General features: G+C 48.4%; 1 protein-coding gene and 1 non-coding gene across 4 annotated transcripts; one reads left to right on the top strand and one right to left on the bottom strand.

The window, feature by feature from the left end:
• The first annotated feature begins 529 nt into the window (after positions 1-529).
• LOC136331823 (zinc finger protein 264) lies at positions 530-18,164 on the top strand. 3 transcript variants are annotated; one of them, XM_066270859.1, is made up of 5 exons: positions 530-790; positions 4,771-4,897; positions 8,691-8,786; positions 13,213-17,325; positions 17,748-18,164. In XM_066270859.1, the coding sequence occupies exons 1-4, from the start codon at positions 590-592 to the stop codon at positions 14,832-14,834; spliced, it is 2,046 nt and encodes a 681-aa protein (XP_066126956.1). In that variant the 5' UTR covers positions 530-589; the 3' UTR covers positions 14,835-17,325; positions 17,748-18,164. The 3 variants fall into 3 exon arrangements, with proteins under 3 accessions (XP_066126956.1, XP_066126958.1, XP_066126959.1); XM_066270861.1 differs by having other exon boundaries at positions 564-655; XM_066270862.1 differs by lacking the exons at positions 530-790; positions 4,771-4,897; positions 8,691-8,786 and adding an exon at positions 8,841-8,956.
• Positions 17,669-17,744, bottom strand: TRNAT-AGU (transfer RNA threonine (anticodon AGU)). Its single transcript has one exon. It is a non-coding gene; the product is annotated as a tRNA-Thr (tRNA).
• Positions 18,165-19,733: the final 1,569 nt, after the last annotated feature.

Raw genomic sequence — 19,733 nt, 5'->3', positions numbered from 1 at the left:
GGGAGTCCCGAATTTTCCTCCAGGCCTCCTCCACTTGGCTTTCCCCAACTCAAGCGATTACAGATCCGTTCGCGTGATTTGGGCCCAAACGTGTGGCTCAGAACATCATACATTAGAAGGAGATACTAGTCAAAACACCTCCCAGGCAGAAGCGCTAGGGAGTGCTCAATGTTGAGGCGGGACTTCCGTCGTCAGCCTCAGGAAGTATCCCCCGCCCCGGAAAGGCTTAGAGTTCTTTTGTCTCTCCAGAAGAGAATGTTGGAAGTAGTAATGGGAATGGAAAAATCACCAGGCGAGCCGAGGACCAGGCCCTTAAATGAGCGAAAATCTCAACCTCAGAGACTCTATTTCCCGTCAATTTATGGGGCTCGTGGGCATTTTGCTCAGAGACTGATCTCGCTAAGGCACTTCTCCCATCGTCAGTTATGGGGCTGTTAGGGATTATGTTACCAGAAGGCTGAGTTTCCTACGTCTGAAACGCAGGCACTGGCCAATGAGGGCCCAGCACAGAGGTGTTTCCGGCGGCATGTGTACGTGGGCGGGATTTCCGGGTTGCTCTCCGCGACGCCATTTGTCTGCAGTTTGGTCGATGGGCCAGGCCCGGCGGACGTGGTGCCGTATTTTCAGGCCTGTCGTCAGCGCTCCTTCCCGAAAGGTGAAGCCTCGTCTCCGCCTCTGTGTCCGGTGTGCGAGTCCCCGTAACGGGCTTTTCCTGGTGCCCCGCCGGGTCGCGCCCGCCCTTCATCCCTGCGGTCGCACGATGGCGATGTCGCCTACCCGCCACACGCAGGTGAGTGGACGGGGACGTTGGAACTGACTGTCGAGGAGACCGGACAGCCGCCGCCTTTGCGTTTGCAGGTGTCGTGTGTTCCCGCTTCGTTTGTCCCCAGTCGTGGATGGCGCCGGGCCTCTGACAGGTGGTCGGTGAGGGGCTGAGAGACGGGGACCTTCTCCACGTGGTGCAGGGACCCGCCCTCTTTGTGTGTCTGTGACAGTCAGAGAGAAGGACAGACAGGAAGGGAGAGAGATGAGAAGCATCAGTTCGTTGTGGTTCCTTAGTTGTTCATTGATTGCTTTCTCATATGTGCCTTGACCCGGGGACTTCAGCAGTCCGAGTGACCCCTTGCTCAAGCCAGCGATCTTTGGGGTCAAATCGGCGAACTCGGGGTTTCTAACCTGGGTCCTCCGCGTCCCAGTCCGACATTCTGTCCACTGCGCCACCGCCCGGTCAGGCTCGCCTGTCCTCTCCTAACAGGTGACTGTGGGTATTGGGGCCTGAGGAGAGAGGAGCATTTATTTCCAGGCGTAAGTGCACCGACAGAGGCGAGGTCAGTAGGTTTGAGGAGGCCCAGCGAGGGGTCTCCCCGGTTCCCACAGCTGCTGAGATACATCTCAGACCGTGACAGTGCGTGGTCTTTAGCAGAGTGTCACCCATCCTTGCCCACGACAAGCCCTGATCAGTCCAAGGCTTCTCACAGTCGTAGCCTGTGTTATCCTTACTTCCTCATTTATGCTCCTTGGTCCCGAAGTATCCCGTTCTCTGGGGTAAGTGATATCAGGATTTCTGCAGGAAGAGGTTAATGATTCGTTGTGGAATGTGCCTGGGAGTTGGGAGACCAAGGGGTGTGGGAAGCCAGTTCAGGCCTAGACGTTACTTAGGTAGGTGCCACCCTTTCTGTGAAGTTGGTGCTTCTCCATCTGTGCTCATTTATATGTAAAATCGTTTTTGCCAGATCAGACGGTGTTGCTGCAAACCAGAGCAGCCAGTAATTCCAGGTCCTGAGGGAGAAAGGTGCGGAATTAAGAAAATATAGAGGCCTGACCTGTGGTGGTGCAGTGGATAAAGCGTCAACCTGGAAACGCTGAGGTTGCCGGTTCAAAACCCTGGGCTTGCCTGGTCAAGGCACATATGGGAGTTGATGCTTCCTGCTCCTCCTCCCCTCCCCTCTCTATAATGAATAAATAAAATCTTTAATAAAAATAAAAAATAAATTAAAAAGAAAAGAAAATACCGAGAAAAGAGGATGAGATTGAGAGGCCTCTTTAATGCTGATGGCAATATCAGAGAGAGCGAGCCCCCATCTTTGCTTTATTATATAGCATAGAAAATTAAAGCCTTTAATCTTCTTTCTTTTTTTTTTTTTTCCTGAAGCTGGAAACGGGGAGAGACAGTCAGACAGACTCCCACACACACCTGACCGGGATCCACCCGGCATGCCCACCAGGGGCGACACTCTGCCCACCAGGGGGCGATGCTCTGCCCCTCTGGGGCGTCACTCCGATGCGACCAGAGCTACTCCAGCGCCTGGGGCAGAGGCCAAGGAGCCATCCCCAGTGCCCGGGCCATCCTTGCTCCAATGGAGCCTTGGCTGCGGGAGGGGAAGAGAGAGACAGAGAGGAAGGAGGGGGAGGGGGTGGAGAAGCAAATGGGCGCCTCTCCTATTTGCCCTGGCCGGGAATCGAACCCGGGTCCCCCGCACGCCAGGCCGACGCTCCACCGCTGAGCCAACCGGCCAGGGCCAAGCCTTTAATCTAATATACAAATAAGAAAGTCTCTGATACAAAGCTACTCATCTGAGGCATAAATTGGTTTCCTCATAGGAGTGCACCACCCCACATCATGCAACAGTCAAGGGTTTGGAGAAAAGGTTAGTGTTGAGAAGATTTTAGGATTAAAAGGGTACAATGACCACCGCGCCAACCCACAGTCCGTCTCCCACACAGTGGCACAGTGGATAGAGCATCAACCTGGGACGCTGAAGACCCAGTTTAAAACCAGGAGGTCGCTGGCTTGAGTACAGACTCACCAGCTTATGGGCTGCAGGATCGCTGGCCTGAGCATGGGACCATAGACATGACTTCATGGTCTCTTGCTTGAGCCAAGAGGTTGCTGGCTTGAGCCCAAGGTCGCCAGCTTGAGCAAGGGATCACTGGCTCAGCTGGAGCATCCCCCCATCTCTTTCCCTTCCTGTTTGTCTGTCCCTGTCTCTCTCTGTGAAAATAAAATTAAAATTAAAGAAAATTAAGTAAAAATCTTTATTGACTTTTAGAGAAAGAGCACTGACTTCTTGTTACACTTATTTATGCATTCATTGGTTGATTCTTGAATGTGCCCTGACTGAGAATCAAACCCACAACCTTGGCGTATCAGACAATATTCTGACCACCTGAACTGCCTGGCCAGGGCCCACAGTTATATTTTTAGAGGTGAAAGAAATGGACTTTGTAGCAAAACAACTGGTCTAAGTGCTTCATGATCTCCTTACTATGTATTCACTTAGATAATGGAAGAGGCTCAGGTTAATGTTAGATCCTATGTAAGTATCCTATGCTAAAAACTTGCTTCTGGGCCCTGGCCGGCTGGCTCAGTGGTACAGCGTCAGCCCAGTGTGTGGATGTCCTGGATTCGATTGTTGATCAGGGCACACAGGAGAAGCGCCCATCTGCTTCTCCCCCTCTCCTTTCTCTCTGCCTCTCTCTTCTCCTCTTGCAGTCATGGCTTGATTGGATGGAGTTGGCCCCAGGAACTGAGGATGGCTCCTTGGCCTCCACCTCAGGTGCTAAGAAGAGCTCAGTTGCTCAGCAATGCCCTTTATGGGCAGAGTGTCACCCCTAGTGGGCATGCCTGGTGGCCCCCAGTTGGGGGCATGCAAGAGTCTGTCTCTGCCTCCCCTCCTCTCACTGAATTAAAAAAAAAAAAGAAGTGTAAAAAAATTTTGTTTCTGGTTAGTAAGGCGTTAGACTCTGTGAATTGGTGGAATGTGCTCAGAGGTGATGAGATGTTGACATCAGGGGCTGTGATGGTAATAACTCCAAAGCGAACCGAACATGCAATAATTGCTGTCACTGATGTTAGTGCTGATGTGGAAACTGTTACTGATCTAAAACCCAAAGCTCAGAGACATGAAATGATGCCCCCCAGGTTACACAGCTGGCATGTGTCGGGTTTCAGAGTTTGGATGCAAACCACAGGAGACAGAAGTGGGGACTTGAGATTCTTGAACCAGAAAGTGGAGCCCTCAGCATGGGGCAGGCAGTTGTAGGATCAGTTAGGCTATTGTGCATCTGCTGATACACCTGATAATTGGTATCATTACCATTATTATTTATTTATTCATTTATTTTTATGGCATTATGGCAGACACAGTCAGAGAGAGGGACAGACAGGAAGGGAGAGAGTTGAGAAACATCAATTCTTCGTTCCAGTTCCTTAGTTGTTCAGTGATTGATTTCTCATATGTGTCTTGGCCAGGGGGCTACAGCAGACCGAGTGACCCCTTGCTCGAGCCAGCGACCTTGGGCTCGAGTGGTGAGCCTTGCTCAAACCTGATGAGCCTGTTCTCAAGCTGGCAACCTCGGGGTCTTGAACCTGGGTCCTCCACGTCCCAGTTCGATGCTCTATCCACTGCGCCACCACCTGGTTAGGCTCATTACCATTATTTAAATGTTTCTCTCACTTCTTGGATCCCTCATTTTTAGAGAAGAGAGAGAAGGGGGGAGGAGCAGGAAGCATCAGCTCCCATATGTGCCTTGACCCGGTAAGCCCAGGGTTTCAAACCGGTGACCGCAGCATTCCAGGTCGACACTATCCACTGCACCACCACAGGTCAGATTCTGACCTTGCTCTTGAGCCTAGCACAGAGCTCGGCCCTCAGGAGATGCTTGGTGCTCTGGGCCTTGATATCTGCACCTTTGCCCTGATACACAGCTGATCTCTGATCCCATCCCACGGCTAGAAGGCCAACTCTACATATCTATTTGACTTTCCAGATGTCTGTGACCTTCGATGACGTGGCTGTGATTTTCACCCATGAGGAGTGGGCACAACTGGGTCCGGCCCAGAGGACCCTGTACCAGGAGGTGATGCTGGAAAACTGCAGGCTCCTGGTGTCTCTGGGTAAGTGCTCCCCATTGCACGGGGGACACCTGCCACTTTATTCCACCTCTGGCTCTAGACCAGCCTGGTTAAGAAAGTCTCACTCGGGACCCTCTCTTTTCTCCTGTCCACTGCCTCAGTCATTGTGTTTTTATTTTTATGTTTTTGGTTTTTGGTGGTTTTTATTTGTATTTTTCTGAAGTGAGAAGCAGGGAGGTAGAAAGACAGACTCCTGCATGTGCCCGACCAGGATCCACCCAGCATGCCCACCAGGAGGCGATGCTCTGCCTATCTGGGGAGTTGCTTGTTGCAGCCAGAGCCATTCTAGAGCCTGAGGCGGAGGCCATGGAGATATCCTCAGTGCCCAGGGCCAACTTTGCTCCAATGGAGCCTTGGCTGCGGGAGGGGAAAAGAGAGGGAGAAAGGAGAGGGGGAAACGTAGAGAAGCAGATGGGCGCTTCTTCTGTGTGCCCTAGCTAGGAATCGAACCCGGGACTTCCACACTCCAGGCCGATGCTCTACTGCTGAGCCAACCGGCCAGGGCACTGCCTCAGTTGTTTTCTAAACTCACTTCTTATCTCGTCTCCATGTGTCCCTTGGGCAAGACGCAGTTTTCCTCTGCCTCTAGAAATTGGTGAAAGGAAATGGGAGTGTTCTATAGAACTCAAAGGCAGGATATAGGAACTGGGAACCACCAGGATTCTGTCCTGGTTCCTGGGTCTTTTGTTCTGTCTTATCTGTCTCAGTCTATTCATGTCATGCTATTCAAGGTGGCCTTTTCTCCTCAGTGCTCTCTGTGACCCCCGGATTCCTTGTCTCTGTTTTTTCACATGTTTATATTATATGTCTTTCTTTCTTTGCTGCTGGGCTGTCTTGTGTGTCCTTGAGACAGCAGTGGCCCCCTGAGCCCCTACTTCCCTGTATATCTCTCCCCAGCGCCCAGCACAGACTGGCCTCTGTCTGAGGGTTTTGTTTTTGTTTGTTTGTTTTTTTAATTAGAGAAACATTGATTTGTTGTTTTATTTACTTAAATGCATTTATTAGTTGATTCACAAATGTGTCATAACTAGTGATTGAACCTGCAATTTGATCTATTGGGATGATTCTCTAAGCAACTAAGCTTCTCATCCAGGGCCTGTCTGAGGTTCTTATTTCAAATCCAGAGATGGATCTGAGTGAGCCTGGTTGGCCCAAGTGTCCCTGACAGGCCAGTTGTCAGAGCCATGATTGATGGGATGTTCTCCCTGGAGAGGGTGAATTGCGAAGGCCGCCAGGAGGCCTCTGCTCTTATTGCTTTCAAGTGTTGTTCTAAACACAGGTCTTGGTTATGGACCTTTTTTATGGTCTTGTATCTTCATGAAGGCCTCTAATATCCTAAGGTTCAGTGCTGCTTTCGTTGTTTCCTGATGCTTAACAGTTGACAGTGTTGTCCCCCAGGAGACATTTGGTGATGTGTGTGGCCACATTTGAGTGTCTCTGCTGGGCTGTGGGTGGTACTGGCATCTAGTGGGCAGAGTCCAGAGGTCCTACTACAGCCTATGAGGGACAAGACAGTCATTCTCAACCAAGAAATACTCAGCCCACACATCAGGAATGCCAGAGTTGACTCCAGCATAGCTGTTTCTCTGCTTGAAGATAATCACGGTGGACCTTTCAAGTCAAGGGAACAGAGAGCTGAAAATTCAGGGCTTAGGGCCAAGCATGCGGGGTTTATAGTACTGGAATTATGATTTGTGTTCATGAGAAGTAAAGCGAAATTAGGAAGTTGGGTGGGTAGAATAAGTGGTCTCTTGTTGGGCACTCCATACAGCCTTCCATACAGCCACCCTGCTCAGCACGGCCCCACCTCCTCGGTGCTGTGTCCTGACCCGCAGCTCACAAAGGTTCTCTCCCATTCCACTCACTTTCTCATCACTCTCTTCATCACCTCCTAACCTGTGCATCTCACCTCAGAATGACCTTGCTCCTCTGAGGAACTGAGCAATGTCTGGAGATGTTTCTGAGTTTTTGTTTAAGATCTTTATTGCTTTTAGAGAGACAGGGAGTAAGATCATAGTTGCTTCACTTGAGTTGTTCATTGATTTCTTCTCACATGTGCCTTGACCAGGCAAGCCCAGGTTTTGAACTGGTAACCTCAGGGTTCCAGGCCGATGCTTGCTCTGCTGTGCCCCCACAGGTTAGGCATGTTTCTGGTTTTACAGCTAGGCTTTGGATACCACTGACACATGATAGGTGAAGCCCAGGAATGCCACCATCCATATTAAAATGCTCAAAACCCCTGGCCTAGCTCCGTAGTAGAGTGTCGGCCCAGCATGTGGAACTCCCAGGTTCAATTTCCAGTCAGGGCACACAGGAGAAGCGCCCGTCTGCTTCTCCCCCCCTCCCCCCCTCCTCCCCTCCTCTTCTCAGGCTCTTGCTTAGGTTCTCCTGTTGCTCCCTCTATCCTAAGGCCTTCCCTTTCTCACTGTCCCCAGCTTTAATGAACGTGCTCTGAGAGGGAGGAAAAGTAAAGACCCCTGACAGCCAAAGGAGGGTCTTGTGCACCTCTCCTCTGTGCCAGGTGCTTAGCGGACTTGAGTGCACATCTGCTTCGTGACAATGAGTGGGTCCCGGGCTGTGGTTCAGCATCTGCCAGCACAGCCTCCTGTGGGCTGTGGGCTGTGGGCTGTGGGCTGTGGGCTGTGGTGCCTCAGTGACTTCTCTACAACACCCATGTCCTCTCCCTCTGCGGGAAACTGATGACCTCACCTGACAAGTAGTTCTGAGGCGCTGTTGGCTCTGGCTTCACGGGTGCCTAGCCAGTTCTGTGTCTTTGCTTCCTCCATGGTCCTGGGGCAGGTCACCCTCCAGAAGGCCCCAGACGCTATGGAGCAAGCAGGGCGGCGGGTCCCCTCATTCAGCAGTCCTGGGGTAAATCCTCATCCCAGAAGGGCCGGTGCAGGCCACCCTCCCACTTCAGACTGTTAGCTACTTGCAAGCCAGGTTTTTCAATCCTCTGTCAATACCAGATTATCTGGGGAGGTATTTATTTACTTATGGCAGATGACGTCTCTAGTGGTTTTTATTTTATTTATTTGGGCTTTAATTTTTTAAAACATTTATTTTAGTAAGGGGAGGTTGACAGGAGAGAGAGAGAGACGGACAGTGAGACAGGACATTGATCTGCTCTTGTAAATGCCCTGAATGGGGCAAACTGACATCCTCTCTGCTTCAGGCCCATGTTCTGAGCAACCGAGCTAGCCCACCATGGCTATTTTATTTATATTTAGGGACATTTTCTTTTCTTTTTTTAAATTGAGGTACCGTTGGTTATTTTTATTTATTTTTCTTTTTAAGCGAGAGGAGGAACAATAGAATTCTGTGTGTGCCCTGACTGGGAGATCCGGCAGCCCTTGTCTGGAGCCAATGCTTGAAAATTCACCTTGCCATCCTCAGCGTCTGAGGCCAGTGCTTGATCCAACCAAGCCATCCTCAAACCAATGGAGCCACTGGCTGTGAGAGGAGGAGAGAGAGAGACAAAGGGGGAGAGTGAGGGGAAGGAAAGCAGATGGTCGCTTCTCATGTGTGCTGACCAGGTATCCAACCTGGGATGTCTGCATGCTGGGAATTCTATACAGCCAGCGTTTCTGCGTAGGGTCCGGATCTCAGCGGCAGTGTTTGTGTCCTGGCGTTCCAGGTCACATGTCACTGTTCGTTTGTGTGGTTGAGAACAGCTTCGTTCTGAGGTCTTGTCCACGTCCTGAAGTCCCAGGGTACACTGTGGGGTTTTACTTTATTTCACAAAAATTCCTGTGTCATCTTTCTTTATGAACAGGGTGTCCTGTTCCCAGACCTAAGCTGATCGACCAGCTAGAGCCCGGGCCAGAGCCGTGCATGGTGAAGGAAGACCTCTCCCAGAGCCCCTGTCCAGGTAGGAGCCATGATGTGGGCACTGGAGGACCCTGCAGCCTTGAGACCCTCAGGAGACCACTGGTCATGGATCACTAGGGTAGCTTTCTCTTGTCTGTCTGATGGTTTGGAAGCCACTGAGCCCTTTGGCCTATGGGCCCTGTGACCTGTTGGAGGACATAGGTGTATGAGGTAAGATCTGTCTCAGGCTGAAAGCCTGGTGTGCCAAGTACCAGCTCTGGCTGTAGCAAAGTTACACGGCCTTGCTGTGTCTTTATTTTTTTTTTAATTTATTTATTTTTTACAGGGACAGAGAGATGGATAGATAGGGACAGATAGACAGGAAATAGAGAGATGAGAAGCATCAATCATCAGTTTTTCATTGCGATACCTTAGCTATTCATTGATTGCTTTCTCATATGTGCCTTGACCGCGGGCCTTCAGCAGACCAAGTAACCCCTTGCTTAAGCCAGCGACCTTGGGTCCAAGCTAGTGAGCTTTGCTCAAACCCGATGAGCCCGCGCTCAAGCTGGCGACCTTGGGGTCTCGAACCTGGGTCCTCTGCATCCCAGTCTGACGCTCTATGCACTGTGCCACACCTGGTCAGGCTTACTGTGTCTTTGTGTAAGTTAAAACTGGCTTCTGGAAGCCCTGGGTGGTTGGCTCAGTGGTAGAGCGTCGACTCTGCATGTGGAAGTCCAGGGTTCGATTCCTGGTCAGGGCACACAGGATAAGCATCCATTTGCTTCTCCACCCTTCCCCCTCTCCTCTCTTTCTCTCTCTCTCTTCCCCTCCTGCAGCCAAGGCTCCATTGGAACAAAGTTGTCCCAGGCGCTGAGGACGGCTCCAAGGCGCCCGCCTCAGGCGCTAGAATGGCTCCGGTTGCAATAGAGCAGCACCTCAGATAGGCAGAGCATCGCCCCCTAGTGGGCATGACGGGTGGATCCTGGTCAGGCACATGCAGGAGTCTGTCTGACTGCCTCCCTCCTAACTTCAGAAAATACAAAAAAAAAACCCACTTAGCACAGTGTTCGAGCCGTAGTAAAGGGCTCATGGGAAACAGGTTGTTGGTAGTATTGACATCCTAGTGACAATGAGCAGTATGTCTCACATTTCCCGCTGGGGAAAAGGGCGTTTCCTTCTCTCCGGTCCCTCTATCCAGCTGACTGCCTGCCGCACTGTCCCCTTCTCCATCTGCCTGGCCTCTGAGTGTCCGTCAGGAGCACAGTCACCCCCTAGTTTTTGCACCTCCTGTTGGGTAAAACCTTGAGATGGAATTGACCTTTTCTGTTCCACGTGAGCCACATAGGGCTCTGGGGCATCACGTGTGGAGTTGTTGCCACTGCAGTCATTTCTGTCCCCTTCTTGGTCCCGTGGGCTGCTCAGCCCGCCTGTGTCTTTCCATGGCCCATGGGCAGTCCATTGGAGTTTGCTCTCAGCCTTCCGTCCACATCTCCACTCCCAACGTCACCGAGCTCAGCAAGGGACCCGTGACCTTGCTCACTCCTCCCAACTCCCAAGATTCAGCAAGTGGGGCTGCCATTGAAGCAAGTTAGGACTGTTGTGGCCTCAGAATGGCACACTTGCAGCACCATCCAGCCCGACACCCAGCCACCCCCAGTCCTGTCCATGTTCTGTCACATATGTCTCCTGAATCCATTAAGCCAGCACCACTGTCAGATTTGTCCCCACACGCTCAGTTCGGGCTCTCATCATCTTTGCGCTGGGGCGGTGCTCATAGTCCCCTACCATCTCTACGTCTGCTTGTGCCTCTGGTCAGCTCTGTATTTGCATGAGCTGTCCCCGGTGCTCTGACCTCATTCCAGACAGTGACCAATTCTCCAGCCACTGGTGTCTCAGCAGATGGCCACTTGTATGTCAACTGGGTCCCCTCCCACACTCGGGTGGGCTTTCCCGTCCACAGCCTCTCCTTTTGCCTGGTGGCAGAGGTCTTGCCGGACCACAGCCAGGTTCCCAGACAGAGCCTGGATCACACCTTTGCAGGGAAGTTCTTCCTTTGCTTACTGTATTCTTCACTTACATGTTTCTGTAACTTCATCCTTTCTCTACTCAACATAAAAATATGCTCAATGTCCTTATAGTTGAAGTGAATAAATTAAAAATGCTTTTGCTTTACTTCTTATTCATTTATTCTCTGGAGCATTTCATCTTTTTTTAAAATCTTTTTTTTCTCACAAATAGTGCTGCCAAGAACATTCGTGTTTATAGGTCACCTTGCCCTGGTTGGGGGGTGTCTGTGATGTTTGTCGGTATGGGATGTTTGGATCAGAAGCCATGCAGGTTTCAAGTTGACATCATAATGGCCATTGTTTTCTAAGAGTTTGTACCAATTTCCACTTCTTCCAAGAAGCAGTGGATCATGTTCTGTCTGGTATTTGATATTCTAAGGCACCTCCATTTCTGCTTATCAACTGGACACACAGTTGTGCCTCATTATTTTTAGCACCTTATCTTATGGTTGTCGGTCATTCTGCGTTTTTATCTCTCAAATGTCATTTTCATGATAAATGCCTGTTTTTCTATTAACTTGTTTCTTTTTTGATTGGTAAAGATTCTTTGTACGTTATGGGTACTTTTTTTTTTTTTTTCTTTTCATTTTTCCAAAGCTGGAAACGGGGAGGCAGTCAGACTCCCGCATGCACACAACCAGGATCCACCTGGCATGCCCACCAGGGGGCAATGCTCTGCCCCTCTGGGGCGTCGCTCTGTTGCATCCAGAGCTATTCTAGCACCTGAGGCAGAGGCCACAGAGCCATCCTCAGTGCCCGGGCCATCTCTGCTCCAATGGAGCCTTGGCTGCGGGAGGGGAAGAGAGAGACAGAGAGGAAGGAGAGGGGGAGGGGTGGAGAAGCAGATGGGCACTTCTCCTGTGTGCCCTGGCCGGGAATCGAACCCAGGACTCCTGCACACCAGGCTGACGCTCTACCGCTGAGCCAACCGGCCAGGGCTATGGGTACTTTTATCAGTTATAAATGCTACAGAAATCGTTTTCTGTATTTTAATTGTTTTTTCGTTTTGTTTTTTTCACTCTTATTAAAGTATACTATGTTGAATAGAGGATCTTTTTAGTAGTCTAATGACATTGCTTATATGGTTAATGATTTTTTTGTCTTGCATAAAAATATGCTTTACCCTCAATATCAAAAGATATCCTTATTTTAAAAGTTTTAAAACTTGGCACTTGATGTTTAACTCTGATCTGAAGTAGCAGTTGAGCAGTGTGAGATAGGGATGTGGTTTTGCTATTCCTGCTGCCACCAATTTTTCCAGCTCTGTTCACTGTATATTCTCTGCTTTTACCACTGGGCTGCTCTGCCCCCTGCCATGTAAGCCCCGTGTATGTGTATTCCCTGAGCTGTCGTCTCCTCTTTTCCAGTGCCTGTTTGTCTCTTCTCGGTGCCCATACTCTGTGTCTCAAAACCTATAACCCCCTAATATTATCTGATTAGGTGGGTATCCTTATTCACATTTCTGCTCTTTCATGCAAATCTACAATCAGACCGTCAAGTTCCGTGGTAACCGATTGGCACCTTACAGGGAATTGTTTTGAATTTATATATTCACTTGGGTAGAGTTGAGGTTTTTTGTGTCTTTTTATTTGTTTTGTTTTGTGTTTTGTATTTTTCTGAAGTGAAAAACAGGAAAGCAGAAAGACACTCCCGCATGTGCCTGTGATCCACCAGGCATGCCCACCAGGGGGCGATGGTCTGCCCATCTGGGGTGTTTCTCCGTTGCAACCAGAGCCATTCTAGCGCCTGAGGCGGAGGCCATGGAGCCATACTCATCACTTGGGCCAACTTTGTTCCATTGGAGCCTTGGCTGTGGGAGGGGAAGAGAGAAATAAAGAGAAGGGAGAGGGGGAAGGGTGGAGAAGTAGATGGATGCTTATCCTGTGTGCCCTGGCCAGGAATCGAATCCAGGACTTCCACACGCTAGGCTGACGCTCTACCACTGAGCCAACCAGCCAGAACTTATTTTGTTTCTTCTGTGTTGACATTACTAAAATGTTTTGTGTGTGTGTGTGTGTGTGTTTTGTATTTTTCTGAAGTTGGAAACGGGGAGGCAGTCAGACAGACTCCCGCATGCGCCTGACCGGGATCCACCCGGCATGCCCACCAGAGGGCAATTCTCTGCCTATCTGGGGCGTTGCTCTGTTGCAACCAGGGACATTCTAGCACCTGAGGCAGAGGCCATGGAGCCATCCTCAGCGCCTGGGCCAACCTTGCTCCAGTGGAGCCTTGGCTGCGGGAGGGGAAGAGAGAGACAGAGAGGAAGGAGAGGGGCAGGGGTGGAGAAGCAGATGGTCGCCTCTCCTGTGTACCCTGGCTGGGAATTGAACCCGGGACTCCTGCATGCCAGGCTGATGCTCTACCACTGAGCCAACCGGCCAGGGCCACTAACATGTTTTTGTGTATTGGATCTTTTAGGTGACAAATTAAAACTCAAGACCATAGGAGCTACCACTTGTGAGCCGACCCTGTCTGAGAGATTCTCGTTCCAAGAACAACTAACACAAAAAGTTCTAAGGGATTCCCAAGTGGACCAAACCAAGGCTCAGGATTGGTCATCAGAAGTGCCCATGCAGGAAGGACACTTAAGAAGAGGGATAGATGCCCTGTGTAAAAAGATCCCTGAACATTGCGGCTTTGGGACAGCTGATGGAATATGTTTGAGGATGGTGCAGAAGCCAGTCTCTCTGGGAGGGACTGTTGTTGATCATGACTCATGTGAATTAGGTAAAGATCCCATGATTCAGGAAGAGGAAAATACCTTTAAATGCAACGAATGTGGGAAAGTGTTTAACAAGAAACACCTTCTTGCTGGACATGAAAAGATTCACTCTGGAGTAAAGCCTTATGAATGCACAGTCTGTGGGAAGACATTTATTAAGAGCACCCACCTCCTTCAGCACCACATGATCCACACAGGGGAGAGGCCCTACGAGTGCATGGAGTGTGGCAAGGCCTTCAACCGCAAGTCCTACCTTACACAACACCAGCGGATTCACAGTGGAGAGAAGCCTTATAAGTGCAACGAATGTGGAAAGGCCTTCACCCACCGTTCCAATTTTGTCTTACATAAGAGGAGACATACTGGAGAAAAATCCTTTGTCTGCAAAGAATGTGGGCAAGTTTTTCGACACAGGCCTGGGTATCTTCGACATCACATCATCCACAGCGGCGAGAATCCCTATGAGTGCTTCGAGTGTGGTAAGGTCTTCAAACACAAGTCGTACCTCATGTGGCACCAACAGACTCACACCGGGGAGAAGCCCTATGAGTGCACCGAGTGTGGGAAAGCCTTCTGCGAGAGCGCTGCCCTCATTCACCACTACGTCATCCACACGGGAGAAAAGCCCTTTGAGTGTCTCGAGTGTGGGAAGGCCTTCAACCACAGGTCCTACCTCAAGAGGCACCAGCGGATCCACACCGGGGAGAAGCCTTTTGTATGCAATGAATGTGGTAGGGCCTTTACCCACTGCTCCACCTTTATCTTGCATAAGAGGGCCCACACTGGAGAGAAACCTTTTGAGTGTAAAGAATGTGGGAAGGCCTTTAGCACCAGGAAAGACCTCATTCGACACTTCAGCATCCACACTGGAGAGAAGCCCTATGAGTGCAGTGAGTGTGGGAAGGCCTTCAACCGCAGGTCGGGCCTCACCCGGCACCAGAGGATTCACAGTGGAGAGAAGCCCTATGAGTGCATGGAATGTGGGAAAACTTTCTGCTGGAGCACTAACCTCATTCGACATGCCATCATCCACACTGGAGAGAAGCCTTATAAGTGCAGTGAGTGTGGGAAGGCCTTCAGTCGTAGCTCATCCCTGAGTCAACATCAGAGGATGCATTCTGGCAGAAACCCTGTCAGTGTCACTGAAGTGGATAGACCCTTCACAAGTGGGCAAACTGCTGTCACTCTTCGAGAACTCCTGCTGGGGAAAGACTATCTGAATGTCAACACTGAAGGAAATCTTTTGCCCGAGAGAACGTCTACCACAGCATCTAGTTGTATGTACCAAAGGGAAACCCCACAAGAACCATCACTGTGAGAAAGCCTATCATTGCACATCAACAGTTTTTACATGAAGATGCATTGTAGAATTGATCCTAGCTAGAGCCTTATTCTGCGTCTGGGAATTCATCTATGAGGGAATGACCAGCCTTCTGTGCACCAAGGAAAACCTTCGTTGCCATCTTTTTAGTTTACATTGCTGCATATCTCAGGAATTTTTTTAAAAGGAGGAAACTTAGAAGAGTAAATGCAATGAGAGTTCACTGTTAAGCCTACAGCACTTTGTTATGGATGACCTAGTTTGCTAGGGCAAGGGTAATGTTATTTCTGGGACAAAGGGCCTTGATCCTTTATGTATTTTGTATACATTCATTGTTGTCTGATGTCAGTATAGTTAGACAGTTTAGGGTGAGTAATTAAGAAGATAAGGATACACACATGAATGGGTATATTTCATTGTACCAGGTGAGACTATTCAGGCTTTGCTTGGATTTTAAAAAACAAACCATTCTTTATGTGGTTTTTCTTTTTTTTTTTTTTTTTTTTTACAGAGGCAGAGATAGACAGGGACAGACAGACAGGAACGGAGAGAGATGAGAAGCATCAATCATCAGTTTCTTGTTGCGCGTTGCGACTTCTTAGTTGTTCATTGATTGCTTTCTCACATGTGTCTTGACCGCGGGCCTTCAGCAGACCGAGTAACCCCTTGCTGGAGCCGGCGACCTTGGGTCTAAGCTGGTGAGCTCTTTGCTCAAGCCAGATGAGCCCGTGCTCAAGCTGGCGACCTCAGGGTCTCGAACCTGGGTCCTTCCGCATCCCAGTCCGACACTCTATCCACTGCGCCACCACCTGGTCAGGCTCTTTATGTGGTTTTAACTTTTTTTTTTTTTTGTATTTTTTCTGAAGCTGGAAACGGGGAGGCAGTCAGACAGACTCCCGCATGCACCCGACCGGGATCCACCTGGCATGCCCACCAGGGGGCGATGCTCTGCCCATCCGGGGCATCAGTCTGTCGCGACCAGAGCCACTCTAGCACCTGGGGCAGAGGCCAAAGAGCCATCCCCAGCGCCCGGGCCATATTTTGCTCCAATGGAGCCTTGGCTGCGGGAGGGGAAGAGAGAGACAGAGAGGAAGGAGAAGGGGAGGGGTGGAGAAGCAGATGGGCGCCTCTCCTGTGTGCCCTGGCTGGGAATCAAACCTGGGACTTCTGCACGCCAGGCTGACGCTCTACCACTGAGCCAACCGGCCAGGGCACTTTATGTGGTTTTAAAACCTAGTGCTGTTTCTTGTCTTATTTCTGTAGCTAGATAGTATATCTTAAAATTAAGTACAGCTGGGTGGATCCCGGTCGGGCACATGCAGGAATCTGTCTGACTGTCTCTCCCTGTTTCCAGCTTCAGAAAAATGGAAGAAAAAAAAATTAAGTACAGTGATTCCACTCTCATTATTTGAAGCTGACTTGGCTTTCCTAGTTCTTTGAACTTTTCATGTAAATGTTTTTATTTCTTTTTTAAAAAATAAATTTTAAATATTTCTATTACAAAGAAAATTTTGTTCTCCTTTTGATAGCAATTGATTTACACTGCAGGTCAGTTTAAGAATCCGCATCATAATGAAATTATTAAATGAAAAATAAAAGAATCCGCATCATGAACAAGTACATGATATGACTACCTTTATTTAAGTAATTATTGATTCATTTTGTTAACATTTTATAATTTTCAAAGAGATTCTGAAATTTTTTGTTAGGATTAAGTTTCAATTTTTATTCATTTTAGGAAGGGGAAGAGAGAAAGATCAATTTGTTCCACTAATTTATGCATTCATTGGTTGCTCCTTGTATGAGCCCTGATCAGGGATCAAATTCACAGTCTCGGCATGTCAGGGCAATACTCTAACCAACTGAGCTACTCAGCCAGACCCTGGCATTGAATTGGGGGGGGGGGGGGACACATTGATTTTTAAATTTTAATATTCCACATGAATTTGGTAGTACACAGAAATGTAATTGTTTTTTGGGTGTTTTGGTATCGTTTGGTAGCCTTGCTGAACTCACTTCTTATGAGCCATTTCTTTGGGTAGAATGTTTGGTATTTTCTACCTGAAAATGTAGCTGTAAATAGTTTTATTTCTTCTCTCCTAATTTATATACCTATCATTTCATTTTCTTGTCTTATTGCATTAGCTCTGACTTCCAGTATGATGTTGAATAGGAGTAATATAGTAAGAAAGGACATTCTTAACTATATCCTGATACTAGAAAGGAACATTTAGTCTTTCATCATAAAATATGGTAATAGTTGTATATTGTTTTCATAGTTTTCTTACAAGCTTAGGAAGTTCCCTTCTTAATTTGCTGAGATTTTTTTGGTTATGAATAAGCATTGGATTTTGTAAAGTGTTTTCTCTTTGTCAGTTGATATGGTCATCTGATTTTCTCTTTTGCCTGTTGATATTGTAGTATTACATTAAGTTTGGAATATCAAACCTGCTTTGCATTCTTGCAATAAACCCCACTTGTTTGTGAGGTATCATTTTTATTTTATTTATTTTTTTTTTTTTTTTCATTTTTCTGAAGCTGGAAACAGGGAGAGACAGTCAGACAGACTCCCGCATGCGCCCAACCGGGATCCACCCGGCACGCCCACCAGGGGCGACGCTCTGCCCACCAGGGGGCGATGCTCTGCCCATCCTGGGCGTCGCCATGTTGCGACCAGAGCCACTCTAGCGCCTGAGGTAGAGGCCACAGAGCCATCCCCAGCGCCCGGGCCGTCTTTGCTCCAATGGAGCCTTGGCTGCGGGAGGGGAAGAGAGAGACAGAGAGGAAAGCACGGCGGAGGGGTGGAGAAGCAAATGGGCGCTTCTCCTGTGTGCCCTGGCCGGGAATCGAACCCGGGTCCTCCGCACACTAGGCCGACGCTCTACCGCTGAGCCAACCAGCCAGGGCGAGGTATCATTTTTTAATATACCATATTAAAGCCTTCCATTTTATTATATTTTGTTGAAGTTTTCTTCTAGTTTCTTGAGCGATGATGTACAGTTCCCATTTTTTGTATTTTAAAGAACTCATTGTATGGTTTTGGTAAGTATTGAACTATTCAGAATATATGTCACATTGGATTAATTGGGTAGTTTGTCCTACACAAGGAATTATATTTCATCTAAATTTTGTTTTCTTTGTAGTTCTGATTTGAAGTAATATTATTTTTTTTATCGTTTTATTGATTGTTGAGAGAGAGGATGGAAGACAGGAACACTGATCTGTTCCTATAGGTGCCCTGACCTGGGATTGAACGAGCAACCTCCGCACTTAGGCATGCTGCTCTAACCAACTAAGCTATCCAGCCAGGTGTCTTCTTTTTTTTTTCTTTTTTTTCTTTTTGTAATTTAGTGAGAAGAGGCAAGGTAGAGAGACAGACTCCTACATGTGCTCTGACCAGGATACACCTGGCATGCCCACTAGGGGGCGGTGCTTCATGGCTCAGCAACCAAGCTCTTAGCACCTAAGGTGGAGGCTATGGAGTCATCCTCATTGCCCAGGAACAACTCGCTCCAATGGAACCATGGCTGTGGGAGGAGAATACAGAGAAGTGAGAGGTGGAAGGGTGGTGAAGCAGATGGGCACTTCTCCTGTGTTCCCTGACTGAGAATGAAACATGAGACATCCACACACCAGCCAACACTCTACCATTGAGCCAACTGGCCAGGGCCCGGGACTCTTCTGTTATCCGCCCCCCATGAGAAAGTTTCTTTTAAAAACACTTTTGTTCAAGAAGTCTGACCAGCAAGAGTGTCAGCGCCAAGTACACGGAGGGACTCATCTTTTGATGGCAGCAAGATCTGTACTTACATCCCATTTTATTCCTGTTTTTGGAGATGTGTCTACCTTAGACATCATTGGTCATTTTGAAAAACCAGCACTGTATATCTTTTTTTTTCTTATCTATTTTTAATTTCACTAATTTCTCTTCTGTTTATTACATGCTTCATTCTACTTTGCTTTGGTTCTATTTTGCTCTTCGTATTTTTTAATTTTTTTTTTAAATATTTTATTTATTGATTTTTTTTTTTTAGAGAGAGAGGAGTGAGAGAGAGAGACAGAGAGAGAGAGAGAAGGGTGAGGAGCAGGAAGCATCAACTCCCATATGTGCCTTGACCAGGCAAGCCCAAGGTTTCGAACCGGCGACCTCAGTGTTCCAGGTCGACGCTTTATCCCACTGCGCCACCACAGGTCAGGCTTAATTTTGATTTTTGAGGTTGGTATTGAGATTATATTGATTTGAAAGATTTTTCTTTCCTAATGTAAACACAAGGTATGCTTGTTCCTTGAACAATTTTGGGGTTCGGGAGACCAACCCCACCCCCACCCCTCACAGACACAGTTGAAAATTAGCGTATAACTAGTAGTCAGCCATCCAAATACACAAATTCTCAACTGCAGATTGAAAAAATGCTGAGGGCCTGACCTGTGGTGGCGCAGTGGATAAAGCGTTTACCTGGAAATGCTGAGGTTGCCGGTTCGAAAGGACCTGGGCTTGCCTGGTCAAGGCACATATGGGAGTTGATGCTTCCAGCTCCTCCCTCCTTCTCTCTCTCTGTCTCTCTCCCTCTCTCTCTCCTCTCTAAAAATGAATAAATTAAAATAAATAAATAAAAATTTAAAAAAAAAAAATGCTGAGGGCCCAGGTTCGAAACCACAAGGTCACCGGTTTGAGCCCAGAGATCATTGGCTTGAAGCCCAGGGTCACTGTCTTGAGCAAGGGGTCACCGGCTTGGCTGGAGCCCCTGAGTGAAAGTTATAAGAAGCAATCAATGAATAACTAAGATGCCATAACTAAAAGTTGGTGCTTCTTGTCTTCCTGCCTCTCTCTCTTTTGCTCTCGCTAAAATTAAAATCACTCTTTTCTGGCTAGCTGTTTCAAGGTCTCAGTGGTCT

The sequence above is a fragment of the Saccopteryx bilineata genome, chromosome 3 (assembly GCF_036850765.1).
Source record: "Saccopteryx bilineata isolate mSacBil1 chromosome 3, mSacBil1_pri_phased_curated, whole genome shotgun sequence".
Taxonomy (NCBI): Eukaryota; Metazoa; Chordata; class Mammalia; order Chiroptera; family Emballonuridae; genus Saccopteryx; species Saccopteryx bilineata.
This window is presented reverse-complemented; position numbering and strand designations above follow the sequence as displayed.

Bases quoted from the DNA above. Each gene is read 5' to 3' on its own strand.
- LOC136331823 (XM_066270859.1), top strand. From the start codon at position 590: ATGGGCCAGGCCCGGCGGACGTGGTGCCGTATTTTCAGGCCTGTCGTC. The intron at 4,898-8,690 runs GTAAGTGCTCCC...CTTTATGAACAG, and splicing joins CAGGCTCCTGGTGTCTCTGG to GGTGTCCTGTTCCCAGACCT. The intron at 8,787-13,212 runs GTAGGAGCCATG...TGGATCTTTTAG, and splicing joins CTCCCAGAGCCCCTGTCCAG to GTGACAAATTAAAACTCAAG.